The sequence below is a fragment of the Lactuca sativa genome, chromosome 1, assembly GCF_002870075.4.
Source record: "Lactuca sativa cultivar Salinas chromosome 1, Lsat_Salinas_v11, whole genome shotgun sequence".
Lineage (NCBI taxonomy): Eukaryota > Viridiplantae > Streptophyta > Magnoliopsida > Asterales > Asteraceae > Lactuca > Lactuca sativa.
This window is the reverse complement of record NC_056623.2, coordinates 114,561,080-114,578,242: the sequence shown is the minus strand read 5'-3', so window position 1 is coordinate 114,578,242 and position 17,163 is coordinate 114,561,080. Positions and strand designations below refer to the sequence as shown.

At 32.6% G+C, this 17,163-nt stretch overlaps 1 protein-coding gene and 1 long non-coding RNA gene across 2 annotated transcripts; one reads left to right on the top strand and one right to left on the bottom strand.

Moving 5' to 3' along the window:
• Positions 1-1,991: 1,991 nt before the first annotated feature.
• Positions 1,992-3,219, bottom strand: LOC111921466 (uncharacterized). The gene is made up of 3 exons (XR_002860175.3): positions 2,871-3,219; positions 2,503-2,687; positions 1,992-2,423 (listed from the first exon to the last, which is right to left on the bottom strand). It is a non-coding gene; the product is annotated as an uncharacterized LOC111921466 (long non-coding RNA).
• A 1,387-nt stretch (positions 3,220-4,606) lies between these two features.
• Positions 4,607-12,504, top strand: LOC111921386 (putative acyl-activating enzyme 19). Its single transcript, XM_023916951.3, has 16 exons — positions 4,607-5,067; positions 5,463-5,891; positions 5,995-6,191; positions 6,869-7,072; positions 7,190-7,876; positions 8,798-9,405; positions 9,575-9,650; positions 9,752-9,838; positions 11,054-11,097; positions 11,186-11,294; positions 11,379-11,438; positions 11,557-11,641; positions 11,725-11,789; positions 11,913-12,017; positions 12,080-12,192; positions 12,278-12,504. The coding sequence occupies exons 1-16, from the start codon at positions 4,764-4,766 to the stop codon at positions 12,465-12,467; spliced, it is 3,363 nt and encodes a 1,120-aa protein (XP_023772719.2). The 5' UTR covers positions 4,607-4,763; the 3' UTR covers positions 12,468-12,504.
• Positions 12,505-17,163: the final 4,659 nt, after the last annotated feature.

Below are 17,163 nucleotides of genomic sequence, written 5' to 3'. Positions count from 1 at the left end.
AATGTTTGCAAGACGCCGTAAGATATATTAGAAAGTCCACACAACGGATTGCTCTATTTAAAAAGTGCATGAAAGCCGTCGGGGTGGAATCAACCAAATTTTTGTGCAACGATTGTCCCACTCGTTGGAACTCAACTTACGACTTATTGAAGATCGCGGTGGATTTAGAAAAAGCTTTCTATGAGTATGAAATGGAAGGTAATTTTTTTTTCTGCATTATTTTAGAATTTTTAGCTCTATTTAAATTGTCATATCTACTTCGTTATGAGTCCGTTTGGGCTGATTTTTTTTTTTTTTAAATTATAGTTCATTGTTTGGCAATAGTTATAGACTTTGGAAACACCTAATTTGCATGTGTTTTGAGTAAGTTACAGCCCTCCAAAAATGATATATCAAAGCTGTTTTGAATATGTTAACAGCATTATTTTAGAATTTTTCGTTAACTTTAAGCTGTCATATCTACTTCGTTATGAGTCCGTTTGGGCTGATTTTTTTTTTAAAATTATAGTTCATTGTTTGGCAATAGTTATAGACTTTGGAAACACCTAATTTGCATGTGTTTTGAGTAAGTTACAGCCCTCCAAAAATGATATATCAAAGTTGTTTTGAATATGTTAACAACATTATTTTAGAATTTTTCGTTAACTTTAAGCTGTCATATCAACTTCGTTATGAGTCCGTTTGGGCTGATTTTTTTTTTAAAATTATAGTTCATTGTTTGGCAATAGTTATAGACTTTGGAAACACCTAATTTGCATGTGTTTTGAGTAAGTTACAGCCCTCCAAAATGATATATTAATTTTTCTTTTGTAACATTTTTTTGATAGATCGTTCCTTTGCACGAGATGTGGTAACCCCCGTGAGTGAAGATTTTGTAACTTGTCGAGCAATGGTCTCTTTTCTTGAGAAGTTCAAGGTGAAAACAGAATTGGTGTCGACGACTTCAAAACCATTGACAAATCGGCTTTTTGGAGAAGTATGTGGCATTTACAAACATATACGGGTTTGGTCAAAAAACAAACGATTTTATTCAATTGGGAAGGATATGATAGACAAATATGAGAAGTATTGGGGAGATTTTGAAAATTTGAATGACTACATGTACTTTGCGACTATCTTGGATCTGCGAATGAAGACAGAATTTCTTAGACATGCTTTTGAAACATTGATCAAGTACAAGATGCCGGAAAATAAACCCCTTTCCGAATTAGATATTACTGCGAAGACTAAGTCTTTAATCAAGGATATTGAATCGAGATTTGAGAACTTTTTTAATTGTTACAATACCAACTCTAATGTACCATTTGAAACCGGTGGTAGTCAAGATGCTGGGCATATTGATGATGATGACGACTTTGTGGGTGACTATTTTGCTCAATCGGTGAATTCATCGGCTTCAAAGGAAACGGAATTAACACGATACTTGAACGAAGGACAAACCCAAGGCATTAAGGACTTTGATATATTGGTTTGGTGGAAAAATAACGCATCTCGTTACCCAATTCTCTCGCGGATGGCAAAAGGTATAATTTCAATTACTTATATTTTTTTATTATAATGTAGTATAATTTAACATTATATGTTTATGTTATTAGATCTTTTGGGCATTCAAATATCTACCGTGGCTTCCGAGTCCGCTTTTAGTACAAGCGGTCGCATAATTGATAGTTACCGAGCAAACTTGTCCGCACCTATACTAGAGGCTTTGGTTTGCACCCAAGATTGGGTGAGGAAATCAAAGAAGCCAATTGTTGACAACATCGATGATATTCTTAAAGATGATGACATAGCTAAAGGTAGCAAACAAATTCATTTTATTATCTAATAACAAAACATTGGTTATATGCTAACTTTCATATTAATTTTTTTTATGATATGTATTAGAGTTGGAAGACGCCATACGCACCCAAAATGGAAATGGAAAAAGGCCGATAGATATTAACGAGTAGTTATACTATTTTTGTTTTTTTTTTTTGTCGATAAATGATTATTGGTTTGTAAGTGTTTGTTTTGGTTGATTAATGTTTTTGAACTTGAATCAAATTTACTTGTTTGGTACTGTGCAATTGTGCATGTGGGTGTAAACAAGTATAAATGAATGATATTTTAATCAATGCATGCACATCCACATTCCACTTTATTATTTTTTTATTACTTTTATTTTAATCAATGACTTTCGTCATTTTTAATAATCATTTTAATGAATGTTTCTTTTTATCCATGTTGTGGTAAAATAACAATGAAAAGAACATAACACAAGCGAAGAAGGGGACAATGGTTGGGTCCAAGTTCATGGTACCTATTGAACAATTCAAAATCAAAGTCTAATATTCAAAACAATTCAAATCAAAATTCTTAAACAATTAAGAACAAAACAACACTTATTCCTTGACCATCTTGTCGAGTTAACGCATCTTCAATCTCTATACATAAAACAAAAATAAACATATTTAGTATTAAAAAAAATGTTACCAAATAAATTAAAAGCACAAAACTTATTACCTAGCTATATTATTCGGATTTTTGGCACACGTACGACAATGTTTATTAAGACTACTTGTACCGTGTCTTGATGGATCGGCTTTAAGTGTAGCGAAACAATACTTACACCTTGCTTGCCTTCGTTCAACCCCATCATTTTCTACTACCCACAACATATCAAAATGTTGCCAACACGTGGACCTCTCCTTCAAATTCAAATGCTAAACAAATTAAGTAAAAAAAATCTAGGTAGATTTAAAGCATGTAAAAAATGAAGTATCAAAGTTATAAAACTAATAGATTAAAAACGGAACCTAATTGAAGTATAAAGACGTAAATTAGTCAATTACTTTAAATGCATATTTGTATAAAATTAAAAAGAAACATACTTGAATTGGGAGGTTAGCTTCCATGAATGTTCTTGAAAAGAAAAAACAACTCAAAACCTTCAACTTAGAGAATAATAAGTTAAATGAAAATGTAGAGGTGGAAGGGCCTATTTATAATGAGAAGTTGTGAGATGTTGACAAAACATGAAAATTAAAAGATTGCTAATGTCAAAAAAATTGTCTATTGTTTTTATGTTCAAATTTTCAAAGTTGAAGCATTCAAGGTCAAAGATACAAAAAAACAAGTTAGTATGGTTGCAAATAAATAAATAACTAACAATTTAGAATTTCAACATATATTAAATTAAAACACACAATCCAAAATAAATTATCCAATAGTCAAAGATATAATTTCTTTAAAAAAAAAAAAAAAAAAAGAAGAAGATCAACGTACAGTGATAAAAAAAATGGGTCAGCTACTCAACTTATCAAATAAGGCAGTAAGGCTGCATCAATAAACCACTGACATTAGGTACTATGAAAATTAAATTATACATAATCATATTATACGATTTGGCTATATGGTACAATTAAATTATACATAATCATATTATACGATTTGTCGTCAATAATATTATACTATCTTGAGATTGTTTACTAATGCACGTAGGTAAGTTACCTAAGGTAACTGTGATATGATCTAAATGTCAATTTTTTTAAACCAATATTGTTATATCTATTTATTTATTTATTTTTAAATAAATCAATGTCGTCAATAACCTAATAACTTAAATGTAATTTTTTGTTTGTTTATTTTTTTATAACGGTTGAAAGATTATGGGTAATAAAAAAAAAATCCGGGTTTTCCGGTTCTAAACCCATTTGACCCGGTTCTACTTTACCCACTTTCCTATTTCCGGGTTTTTCGGTTCTAGACCCACTTTACCCGGAACCAAACCCGGAACCGAACCGGACCCGGTTCCTATATACCGGTCCGGTTTCCGGTTCTTAAAAATATCGTTAAACGGTTCCGGGTTTTCCGGGTCCGGGTCCATCGGGTCCGGGTTTGGACCCACTTTCATCCCTACACGAGACTTTTTGACATCCCTAATAAGAAGTGACCCATAAATATACAAACTTTTCTAGAAAAATGAAGAAGGCAATAGAAAGGCTTGAGATGTTCATTGGATGTTGATTGATATTTTGGATTTATAAGTTTTTGTGTCTTCGATTGAGATGTATCGTAAGATTTTGAGTTATGTATTTTTTTGGTAACAATATTAGGATATGTAATGAAGAAGGCGATAGATTGTTATGTTTCTTGGTAATGTTATTAAGATACGTATTGACTGATTTTAAGTTATGAAGTATTTTGCATTTCACATTATATTGACATGGATATTCAATCAGTTAAATAAAATTGTGTATTGAAATGATTTTAAGTTATGAAGTATTTTGCATTTCGTATTATATTGACACGGATACTCAATCAATTAAATAAAAATGTGTACAAATAATTTTAAGTTATGAAGTATTTTACATGATTTCGCATTGACAAGAATACTAAATCAATTATTAAAATTTTACTATTTTTATAATGACAGACAAAAAAAAAAAATAATTCAAATTAAACATAACAGACAAAAAAAATAATAATACTTATATCAATTTATATGAACTCCAATTCAATTTTCTAAAAAAATAAAAATAAAATTAATTCAAATTGAATTTCGTGACAACCAATCAACATATAAAATTCTAAATACTAATGTCTTTTTATTTTTATTTTTTATTAATATTTATCAATTTCAATTGTAATTCCTAAATATTATTGGAATCTAACTATCCAAACTGCACCAAAACTTCCAAATTAACACCAAAACTACTCTCAATATACTTCGCGGGATTCTCATTCCCCCCTTGTCTCTCCCTCTCTATTGTCACAGTGAAGAAATGGACCAGAAAAACCTCTCTTCACTTCGCAGCTGTTGTATTTCACACGAATTCTACAAATCGGCTTCCAAAAACCCTAATAAAATCGCAGTCATTCACTCTTCCCGTCGACACCATACCAAATCCACCACAGAAATTGACCATTCCATTGAAACATCACCATCGCATGACCATCATCCGGTGTACAAAGACGACGTATGCTTCACTTATTCGGAAATTCTAGAAGCTGTAGATTCTCTTAGCCGCCGTCTACGGTTCATCCTTGACGGTGGAGCTGATCCGTATCTTATCAGACCTTCCCCAGGTTTATTTCATTCTTCCATTCATGTTGCTATATGATGTATATGAAATTCTTATTTTGAATTCGAGTTTAAGTAATATAATATTCTTTTATACGTGTATGAGTATGGTTTACAATTTTAACAAATCATGTTCGAATATTATATCTGTTTGTGTGCTTATTCAAAGTGAAAGCATCATATTTTATTTTTGTATTTCTTTTAAACTAGTGAGCTTAACAGGTTGACATTGCTAATGATTCTTTGATTAGTGAGATTCCATCATCCCGTGATCTACAGATCTTTTACCCAAATAACACAGTAAAAGTGGAAGTTATAATTTAAATGTTCAATTTGATCCAATGAAAGATTATATATTTGTTGAATATTAATCTACAAGACTACAACTTTCTCTTTTCAGGCTCTACTCCTATTGATCAATCCACAAACACTCCAAGAATTGTGGGGATATACATGGCTCCTTCTGTAGAATATATTATATCTATTCTTTCTATTTTGAGATGTGGGGAGGCTTTCATGCCACTAGACCCTTCATGGCCAAAAGAAAGAGTATTATCCGTTGTTTCTTCTTCAAATTCCAAACTCATTCTTTGTGGTTCTACTTCATTTGATGAAAACTACTCTCACCAAATCAACAAATATCGTTTTCTTGTTGATAATGTTGGTTGTCCTGTTTTAGTAATTTCCATGAAAACCAACCTTAACAACTACTTTTCTTCCCCTTCTTTACTTTGGCCATGTGAAAATAAGACTCTGAGACCATTTTGTTACTTGATGTACACCTCTGGATCAACGGGAAAACCTAAAGGTGTTTGTGGCACTGAACAAGGTGAGTAAACTTCAACTATAAATATTATTTGTTGATACTTGTTCATGTCATAGTATTTGTTGTGTAAGTTCTCATTCTCCCATGTGGAATTTGCGTCTTTTAGGTCTTCTTAATCGCTTCGTATGGATGCAAGACATGTATCCCTTATGTGGTGAGGAAACTTTGTTGTTCAAAACCTCCATTGGCTTTATTGATCATCTGCAAGAAATTTTGGGAGCTCTACTTACTACTTGTACCTTGGTTATTCCTCCTTTCAGTGTGCTAAAAGAAAATATACTTTCCATCACCGAGTATTTACAGGTACATTAACACAAAAGTCAAGTTTTAGACAAGTAATTTTAGCCGAATAGGCAAGAAGCTGATTTTATTTTACTAAAGCTGTGTTTGGCACGCCACAGCTAGCTAAAAAGTATCTTATTTTTCGAGCTTTTTTAAGTTCTCAGGTTTGGCAAGCCAAAAAGTAGCTTATAAGCTAGCTTTCTAAAAAGTTACTTAGGCTATGTTTGGTAGACTAGCCGAAAAGATAGCTGGTAGTTGAAATATATAAAATGACATAAAAGGACATTTAAAAGAACGTTTTCCAAAATTAATTAAGGATATCTTCGTAACATTTTAAAAAAGCTTCTGAAAAGCTAGTCTAAGTAGCTTTTTAAAAAATCAGTTTATCAACTACTTTTTGGCTTGCCAAACATGTCAATTTAAAAAAACTCGAAAAATAAGTTAGCTGTGTTACGCCAAACAGAACCTTAGAGTAACTTTTGAGGAGGTTTTTAAATTTTTTTCCGAATATACCCTTAATTAATTACAAAACGTATTCTTCTGAATACCCTTTTATGTCATTTTATATCTTTCAACTAGCTTATCAGCTAGTTTTTACCAAACATCAGTTTTTATCAGCTAGCTTTTCAGCTAAAAACTAAATTTTCAGCTAGTATGCCAAACATAGCCTAAATTTGATCTTTTGGAACAATTGGCAGGACTATTCTATCAATAGGCTTGTTGCTATACCATCACTAATGAGGATGCTTCTTCCATCTCTTCAAAGTTCATATAGCACAACGATTAAAACCTCTTTAAAATTGTTAATACTAAGTGGAGAAATCCTTCATTTATCCCTATGGAGTTCTCTTATAAAGCTATTACCCAACACCACAATCTTGAATCTATATGGTAGCACAGAGGTGAGTCAAAGATTGTGCACTACATCCTAAAATCACCTTATATCATATATCATGTGTCTTCACTTGTTTATTTACTTATTAATCCTAATGGATTTAACTTTTAACTTTCACTCCAAGGTTTCAGGTGATTGTACATATTTTGACTGTAGAAAACTTCCATCTCTTTTGGAGATCGAGTCACTTACTACTGTTCCAATAGGAATGCCTCTTCCTAATTGTAATGTATCACTTCTTGGAGAAGAAATATATGTTTCTGGACTATGTACTTCAATCGGATACATAAATCATGACATTATGCCTCTTGATATTACAAATTCTCATCTGGGGTCTGCTTTTTTCTCTTCAATTGATGAAAAGGAAAGTGTAGTGTTGTTTAAGACAGGTGATTTTGCCAAACAACTTCCTAGTGGTGACTTGGTTTTTGTAGGGAGAAATGATCGAATTGTAAAGGTGAATGGTAATAGAATTGCATTAGAGGAGATTGAAAATACATTGAGATTACACAATGATGTGGATGATGTTGTTGTGACTTTTAAAAGAGTTGGAGAAGTTGCGTATATTGAAGCTTATGTAGTTGTGAAACATGGGAAAAGTTTGAGTTGTTGTATTAGAGGTTGGATGTTTGAGAAGCTTCCATTAGCAATGATTCCTAGAAGGTTTTTGTTTGTGGATTCGATACCGATTTCTTCTTCTTCTGGGAAGGTGGATTATGGTTTGTTGGAGAGTTCAAGTTGTTTAGTGTCAGATATTTGTAGTGAAATGGATGAGGTTATTGATGCCAATCGTTTGCAGACAATAAAAGAGGTTTTTTTTTTTTTTTTTTTTTTTCTTTATCCTCTTTAATTTTCCTTAATTGCTTCTTGCTTTTCCTCCATGACATCAATGTAAATAACTAAAACTTGTTGGATGAGAAAATAAGAATAAATAGAACAAGAAAAAGATAAAAAAGAAATTGGAAAGTTTGTAAATTTATCACTTTGGACCTTCTTGGGAAAATGTTAATTGTTACAGTAAATGAGGATACTAAATAATAACCTTTTTTGTTCCTTGTGCACTTTTATATATGTGTATATCTTATAGAAAAGGATGATATTTAATTTTTTCTTTTATATTGTTTGGTTGAGGGTATATCTTGTATTTTATTTTAAAGATGGGTTAATCTCATAAAAAACCTTATATTTTGTGTTTTTTTCTTCGGATTAAAACTCAAATTTATTTTTTGCCTGAAAAAGAAAGACCTTGTATTTTTCATTTTTTCCAAAAAAGCCCTCAACTTTGTATTTTTTCCAAAAAAACCCTCAGCCTTCTAAATGTTTCCAAATAAACCCTCAACTTTTTTAGTTTTTCTCAAAAAAACTAAAAGGGCAAATCGGAATGAATGACAAAATACAAGGTCTTTTTCGGACAATAAATAAATGTGAGGTTTAATCCGGATAAAACACAAAATATAAGGTCTTTTATGAGATTAACCCTTTAAAGATTCAACCTTTTAAGATCAAATTTGTTGTTACTTAAAACTTCATGCTTTTTCATTTTCCTATATTTTTATTCTGAAGTTAATCAAATATCATTATATTGTATTAACTTCCAAAACTCAACAATTTCTTGTTTATTAAAATTCGTACCACTTTTATACAATCCAATCATTTTAGAGCAATTAGCACTAGAATATTTTTGTATTAACTTACGCAACTTCATGATTTCTTATTTATTAAATTTACACAGGCCTTTTGTGATGCTTTATTGGTGGAAAAAGTCAACAACAATGATGATTTCTTTGACTTGGGTGGTGATTCAATTTCAGCAGCTCATGCTTCACATAAACTAGGAATCAATATGAAATTGTTGTATTCTTTTCCTTCTCCATTAAACCTCCTCATGGCTCTCATGGATCCTAATAATCAATATGAAAAAATCGATATGAAAGTGTTGAAAGAGAGCAAACCACTTCCTATTGTATCTAATGACACCCATCTGAAAACAAAAAAGCTACATACAAGGTTATCTAATGAGCTTGATGAATCTGGTTCTAATAATCATCCTCCTCACAAGGTTTTAAAAATGGAAGATGATAATTGGGACTCCATCTCAAATCACATGTGTTTTTGTGCAATTACTCGTTGTAACAAAGTAATGTTTGGGGAGAAATATGACAACATTAATACATCATTTCAAGCAACTATTTGTGAGAAAAAGGGTTTTATAAGAGAAGTGTGGAGAGTTAACATGGAGTCTTGTGTTGATGCATCACCACTTGTTGTAGTGAGAGAAGAGGGAGTTTTTCTTTACATTGGATCTCATTCAAGGAAATTTATCTGTGTGAAAGCCTCAAAGTAAGTGTTTAGTTTCTTAATTGTTTATGTTAAGTAAAAAAGAAATAGCAAAAGGATCTCTATTTGTTTATGTTAATAGTGACTCGAATCCAAGTTTAGCAGAAGGGTAGAATTGTACATTCACTTTTGTATATGTTAAATAATTAATCACATGAATTGAATTGTACAGTGGTGTTATCCAGTGGGAGGTTGAATTAGAAGGACGAGTAGAGTGCTCAGCAACAATTTTGGGAGATTTTTCTCAGGTTAACTTATATTTCAACAATCATTAATTATAATTATATAATACCCTTTTGTATTATATATAATATGTATACATTTTGACAAAGATCTTTTACATATTTAGGTTGTAGTTGGGTGTTACAAAGGGAACATATATTTTCTCAATTCCATGAATGGAAGCATCACTTGGACTTTCCACACAGGTGGTGAGGTACTTCTCCTCTCTTTATTGAACTCAGGTAGTATTGTGTTACACAGGGTCCATTTCTGTAATTTCTGTGAAATATGGGGACCATGTTGGTAATTTTGCTATTAGTCAGGGACCGTTTCTGTAATTTTGTGAAACACAGGGACCATTTGTATCAGTTTGTTATTAGACAGAGGCTATTTCTGTGATTTTATGAAACACATGGACCAATTCTGTAATAATTAAGTTAAGTAGGGACCATTTTTTGTAAGTTTGTGAAACGTAGGAACCATTTCTGTAATTTTGTTAAATGGAGGGACAATTTCTGTAAGGTCACTATTCGGCAGGGACAATTGATGTAACTTTGTGAAACAAAGGGACCATTTCTGTAAATTTCCTAAAAGGCATGGAGAAATTTTGTAATTTTATGATACACAGGGATTGTTTCTGTTAGTCCCCTATTAGACAGAGGCTATTTCTGTGATTTTATGAAACACATTGACCAATTCTTTAATAGTTCAGTTAATTAGGGACCAATTCTGTAGCTTTGTGAAACGTAGGGACCATTTCTGTAATTTTGTGAAACGGAGGGACAATTTCTGTTAAGTCACTATTTGGCAGGGACAATCGATGTAACTTTGTGAAACAAAGGGACCATTTCTGTAAATTTCCTAAAGGACATGGAGAGACTCTGTAATTTTATGAACCACAGGGATTGTTTCTGTTAATCCCCTATTAGACAGAGGCTATTTCCGTAATTTCATGAAACACATGGACCAATTCTGTGATAATTCAGTTAATTAGGGACCATTTCCGTAATTTTGTCAAACGTAGGGAAGGGACCATTCCTGTAACTTTGTGAGAAACAGAGGGACAATTTCTATGAAGTCAATCTTGTGCATGGACCAATTCTGTAATTTTTATGAAACACATGTACCATTTCTGTAAATCCTGTAAAAGGCAGGGACCAATTCTGTAATTTTTATGACACACATGGACCATATCTGTAATTTTCCAGTTAAACAGCCACCATTTCTGCAAATATTGCATGGCTTGATTATATATATATTTGATAATTTTTACTTCCTTTCTTATCATCATCATCATCTTCAAATTTAATAATTTTCCATGAAGATTATTATTGTAGTTATTTATGTTTGAATATTCATACCCATTTTCTTTATTCAAATGTTTATCCCAAAGTTGGATTTAAAAAAGTTTTACATTTTTTTTTTGAAGGTAAAGTCACAACCAGTGGTAGACAAGCAGAGGCATCTTGTCTGGTAATATTCACTTTTTTTCGATAAATATTCCTGTTTAAACTCCTTTTTAATTTTTTTTTTTTTATTAATGTTGTATAATAAAATACAGGTGTGGATCTTATGACCATAATCTATATGCCCTTGATTATCAGACTCATTCTTGTGTCTATAACCTAAATTGTGGTGGGAGCATATATGGCTCACCTGTAATCAATGAGGTGAATTTAATTAATCATAATCATCATATGCAAAGGGGTTATTTTATTTATACATAATTATTTATTTATTTATTAATTTTGTAGGCTGATGAAACACTCTATTTTGCATCCACTAATGGCTCCATGACTGCATTGTCTTTAAAGGTATATACAACATTTAAAATTTGATTTTTCTATCTCACTAGAAACCTTTTAGGCCGACATTTTTTTTTTTAAATATATTTGATTTTAATTAAATTACAATTTTTTTTATTATAAGCAGGCTATACCATTCGGTGTGTTATGGGCTCAAGACATGGGAGCACCCATATTTGGCTCTCTCTCCATTGATCACATTAATGGGAATGGTATGTGTGTTTTTTTTTTTTTTTTTTTTTTTTTTTTTTTTTTTTTAAATAAATAAATATATAACCAAAAAGTACAATTGCAGTGATATGTTGCATGGTGAATGGACATGTAGTTGCTGTTAATGGAAATGGATCCATCATTTGGAGGGTAAGTTTAGCTTCTCCATATGTTAATAAATATTAAATAATAATATATCCATAAACTTTATAATTTCTACTTTGAAAAAGCCACATGTCTGATATCATATGTTAACATATTTTTATTAATTAGGGAATAACTGGGGGCCCGATCTTTGGTGGGCCCAACATATCTCATGTTTTACATAACCAGTTGGTTATATGTTCGAGGGACGGAGGGGTCTATTCGTTTGGTTTGGTAAGAGTAAAAATATTTTCTTGCAATAAATTATTTGGAAATGACCATTTTACCCCTGTTAGGAAAAAGGAAATCTACTGTGGAAGCACGATTTGGGGGAACCGATTGTTTCGTCTGCGTATGTAGATGAAAACTTACGGTTGATATCGGATTATTCACATGTCAAGGAGGACAGGTAATAATATAGAAACTCATTAAAAGAATTAAAGTGTTGTTATGATTATTTTTCGCACTGATTTTTGTCAAATGATTGTTTTCAGGTTAATTTGTGTGTGCACGAGTTCGGGAAGTATAGTTGTGCTAAGAATCAAGTTAGATTGTAATGAAGTGGAGGAATTTGGTAGGTTGGACATTGGTGGAGATATATTCTCTTCACCCGTGTTTATTTGTGGGAGGATTTTTGTTGGTTGTAGAGATGATTACTTATATTGTCTTGAGATTGAGGGATAAATAGATATTAATGGATGAAATATAGAATTTTTATGAAGTGATTGATCATTCGAATTGGGGTGTTCGCAGTGACTTTTTATGAAGTGATTGATCATTCGAATTGGGGTGTTCGCAGTGTGGTGTGGTGCAGTTTAGAGTCAAAACTGTAAACTGCACCGCATAAGCGGTTTGAGATTTTTGAAAACCTGCAAACTGCACTGCGGAAGTTTCAAACTGTGTTATCTGGTGCAGTTTATAGTTTTTGTAGTTTAGGAAACAAGAATCGTTGTAACTTTAGAACCCTAAACTACGTGTGTGTGTGTCGATATATATATATATATATATATATATATATATATATATATATATATATATATATATATATATATATATATATATATATATATATATATATATATATATATTAGTCATTTACCCACGTAAAGCAGCGGTGGCAAATAGTTCCTAATAGTGATTAATTCATTTTGGTGAATAGTTCGTTAAATAAAAATAGTTTATCTCTTGCTTAATGTTGGGCTAGTTCTTTTTTATGATTCTCGTCAAATACATAACAGTCAAATACATAACACGCGCATTAGGCCACTAACATTGTCACCAAATTTTTTTTGTAAGTTTTTTTGTTTGCACCGCCCTCTATTTACAATAAGTTCATGTAAAAACTCAAACTAACACCTTCTGTGTTTTATTTTCATGTACTCAAAATTTCAAATTATGTTGGTTTATGCATTGCAAGTATTTTCTAGGTTTGTGATGGTTTATGTATTGCAAATATTTACTTGAAGGAATGCTTTTTAAAGACTATAATTTTTATTATTTCTATTTGAGCCCTTTATGTTTTATACAATTCTTAACCCACAATAAACTCCCTTTCATATATTTCTAAGTTCAAACAATATTGGTATTATGTGTTACAAAGTAAATATCATGGTATGATTAAATTTAAGTAAAAAAATAAAATTAAAATAGGTTTTTTTATAGGTTGAACCGAAAACCGTTTTTTTTTAACCGATTTAACCAAAACCAAAACCTGTTTGAATAGTTTCATTTCGGCTATTAGTGTCATTTCTTAAATATAACATTTAACATATAACATCAATAAAACATTATAATTAATGTAATTTTTTTTTGGTATGGAATATATTGGGTTAAAAATAAAATGTTGTTTTGAATTATACGTAAGAGTTTCCGCAAATAGTTTTCTATGGCCGACGATCAATATAAGGGACGGTGGATATTTTATTTTCCAAAAAAAGTTTCTTATCACATTGATTTCAATTTTATGAAAAAGAAAAAGAGAAATTAAATATCCTCCTATCTTTTGTTCCTACTGATCCTCCTACACATTTAAATGATGACATGTGTCATATTACTATCCTAAAATATCATTAAATTTCATTAAGATCTTAAATGTGGTTACATGTTTTACAAGTAACTTGGTGATAATCTCATTCATGTTAAGACAATAAAACCATATCAACTAATTATTTAGATTTTTGTTCATTTACCAAATTACTATTACTTTTTTTTCAATGTCTGTTAATTGGTATCTACCATCAACCAAACGACTGATTTATAATTATTGTTGTCTTTTTAGTTCGTAGGAATAGACCAAATTTAAGAAATTTTTTAATGATATATCAAACCAATCCTTTACATCCTCAAATCTTTTCCATACTTACGTAATCATGTAATTTGATAACCAACTTGCTTTCTATGATTACTAAATAAAACTTGTATTGTTGATCGATATGGACAATATATATTTGCGTGCCATTGGATTTAACCAAATTTTGACCTGGAGAAATTTTCACCAGCCACACAAGGCATCCACAAGAGATTAGGATCATCAATGAGTAAATAATAGAATTCATGTGAGAAAAATAAGATGTTAATAATATTGTATAACAATCATAAGGTCATGCCTTAAACAACTTATAACACAGCTAAAACTCCCTGAAAAGATGGCTTCTTTCAGTGTGGGTAGCACTCCACAGTACATAACCTACTCACATTTTATGTTTCCATACACTGTTGTGGATCTGCTTTCCATATTTCACAACTCCATCTTCTTGTATCAAAGCATCAACAACTAACTACAAGAAAAAAATAAAGAAACCAACGAAAAGAATTGTGGCAAAATACATACACATTCACTATTTCAGTTCCTCACACATCTCGAATTTTGTGGACTCTTCTTACCAGACCAGCAAACCTGCAGCTTCTTCTTTTACACGAGTCGAACCTCTAATATTTCAAATAACCACATGAGAATAATATATATATATATATATATATATATATATATATATATATATATATATATATATATATATATATTATGGATAATTATAATACAATTTTGTTATTCAATCTTTTTCAAATTACTAAAAATATAATTATTTATATCAAATGAAAAAACATTTAAGAGTACAAAAAGAGAACTTTGGAATCATAACTTGCCCTAGGGTAACCTCCAACCCGCACCCAATCCTCAGCTACAGAAGGCATCTTTATAATTCCAATTAGCCACTACCTGGATACCATCACATGTGACGAGGCTCAGATAATCCTTCGGTTAAAGGACTCGTCCCTACAACATTTAGACTCATACAAGAGTTGCGAAATAGGGCCAAATCCAACACTCTGAGATTATTCAACCCTGATCACATGTGACTTGACGTATTCACCTAATGACTAACTCTCATCACTCAGAGTCCCACAAAGCACAAAGCAAGTAGCATTCAGACAAAAGGGAAATCTAACCAGAACATAATCAAGCAATTCTATCCACACAACAAGAATATGTACTAGCATGCGATGCTAAGCTCATATAATCAGGCATAACCTAAACATGGTATCCTACCGTTGTCTAACCGACACTAGCATGCAGTTCACAAACCATATAATAGGCATATAAGGCATCCTCCTAGATCCTTAGCCCTAAATCTAACATGTTGATCACATAATCATATCATGACATAAACTTGTATTGGTATCTTGGAAAAACTTACTTGAGATCGGCTGATTGCACGCATCACACACTTTGTTCTTCTCAAAGTTCTTTTCTCTTTTCATATTGTTTCCAAACTCATTTTTATAAAATGGTTTCCTTTTGAAAATTTTCATACCAAACCCTTAGTTTGAGTTCAGACACACCTAAGAGTATGTCCGAATCCCTCAAACCAAGGCTCTGATACCAACTTGTAACATCCCAATTTTTAAGGCCAAAAATTTCATTTTTAAATAAGTTATTACATAAAACCATCAGTATAAAACCATTCATAATAATATCTCGTGTCGAACCAAAGTGCCAGTAATCAAAATATATTCTACTAAAACCATATCAGAGTGTAATCCCAAAGATATCATGAGCGGAAAACATAGCGTGATGCGCTGCGATCGAGCCAACTGCTTTCTTTGAAAACAAGGTACCTGAAACCAAAACTGAAAACCGTAAGCACGAAGCTTAGTGAGTTCCCCAGATACCACATACCATACAAACCAACCGATCCATACATGCCATACATAACCAAGAGCCATACATAACCAACATATCCATAATCAAGTAAGGTGCTATGTGCTAAGCATAGTCTTGCTAAGGTGCTATGTGCCAAACATAGTCTTGCGGTTATGCCACGGGCCGCACGTGGTCTTCCTGGTCAAGCCTGGGGCCACTCCCTAGGTCTTACAGACAAGTGCCAAGGGCTACCCCCTGGTCTTTCATGCAAGTATCACAAAGACAACTATACATACTACTCTACAAGGCTACTCCGCATATAGTGTGCCAGGAGCCACCTCCTGGTCTTTCATACACAATAGCATACAGTGTTCCAGGAGCCACCTCCTGGTTTTTCATACATATTGCCTAAGGCTAACCCCCGGGTCTACCTATCATACATAACATACTGTGTGCCTGGAGCCGCCCCCTGGTCTTTCATGCATAATGCCTAGGGCTAACCCCCGGGTCTTCCTTTCATACATAGACTAAATGGGCCGACATTGTGGCCGTAGACCCATACAAACAGTGAGGAGACTCAACTCGAACTGCTGAACTTTGCTGATAACCCTCTGGCTGCTATCCGACAACTCTCTGAACCGCTGCTCCACTAGCTCCCCGAGCTACTAATATCAATATAACACTTAGTTCCAAACTAAACTCTAGAAGTCAAACTAAGCCAACTCTGGTCAATGTCAAAGTCCTGGCCAAAGTCAGCCTTCCAGTTGACTCGACTCGCCGAGTCAACCCATAGACTCGCTGAGTTCAACGATCTCTGAGTCCCATCCTGTCCAACTCACTGAGTCGCCATTCAACTCACTGATATGAGTCTTAACCAGAAGAGGTTGGGGGGTTCTTCGACCTGACTCGTCGAGTCCAAGAACAGACTCGGCGAGTCCTTGGCAATCTTCAACAGACTCGACGAGTTGTTCTTCCAACTCGCCGAGTCCATGCACATGTTCATACAACTCGTCGAATACACCCATGTGACTCGCCGAGTCTCTCCAGTTCTCAATCCATATAGTGGCTTTTCGAGCCATGCACGGGCTCCAATCCATAGATCCACTCTTCTATAGTCTAACCCTCACATAAAGTTGCAAACTTTATGTGAAACCAAAGAGCTAAAGGCCCAAAACACTCTAGGGCTAAGGTTTAAGATAAAGAGGCTTCACCAATAACTCATTGACTGCTGCTTTAAGA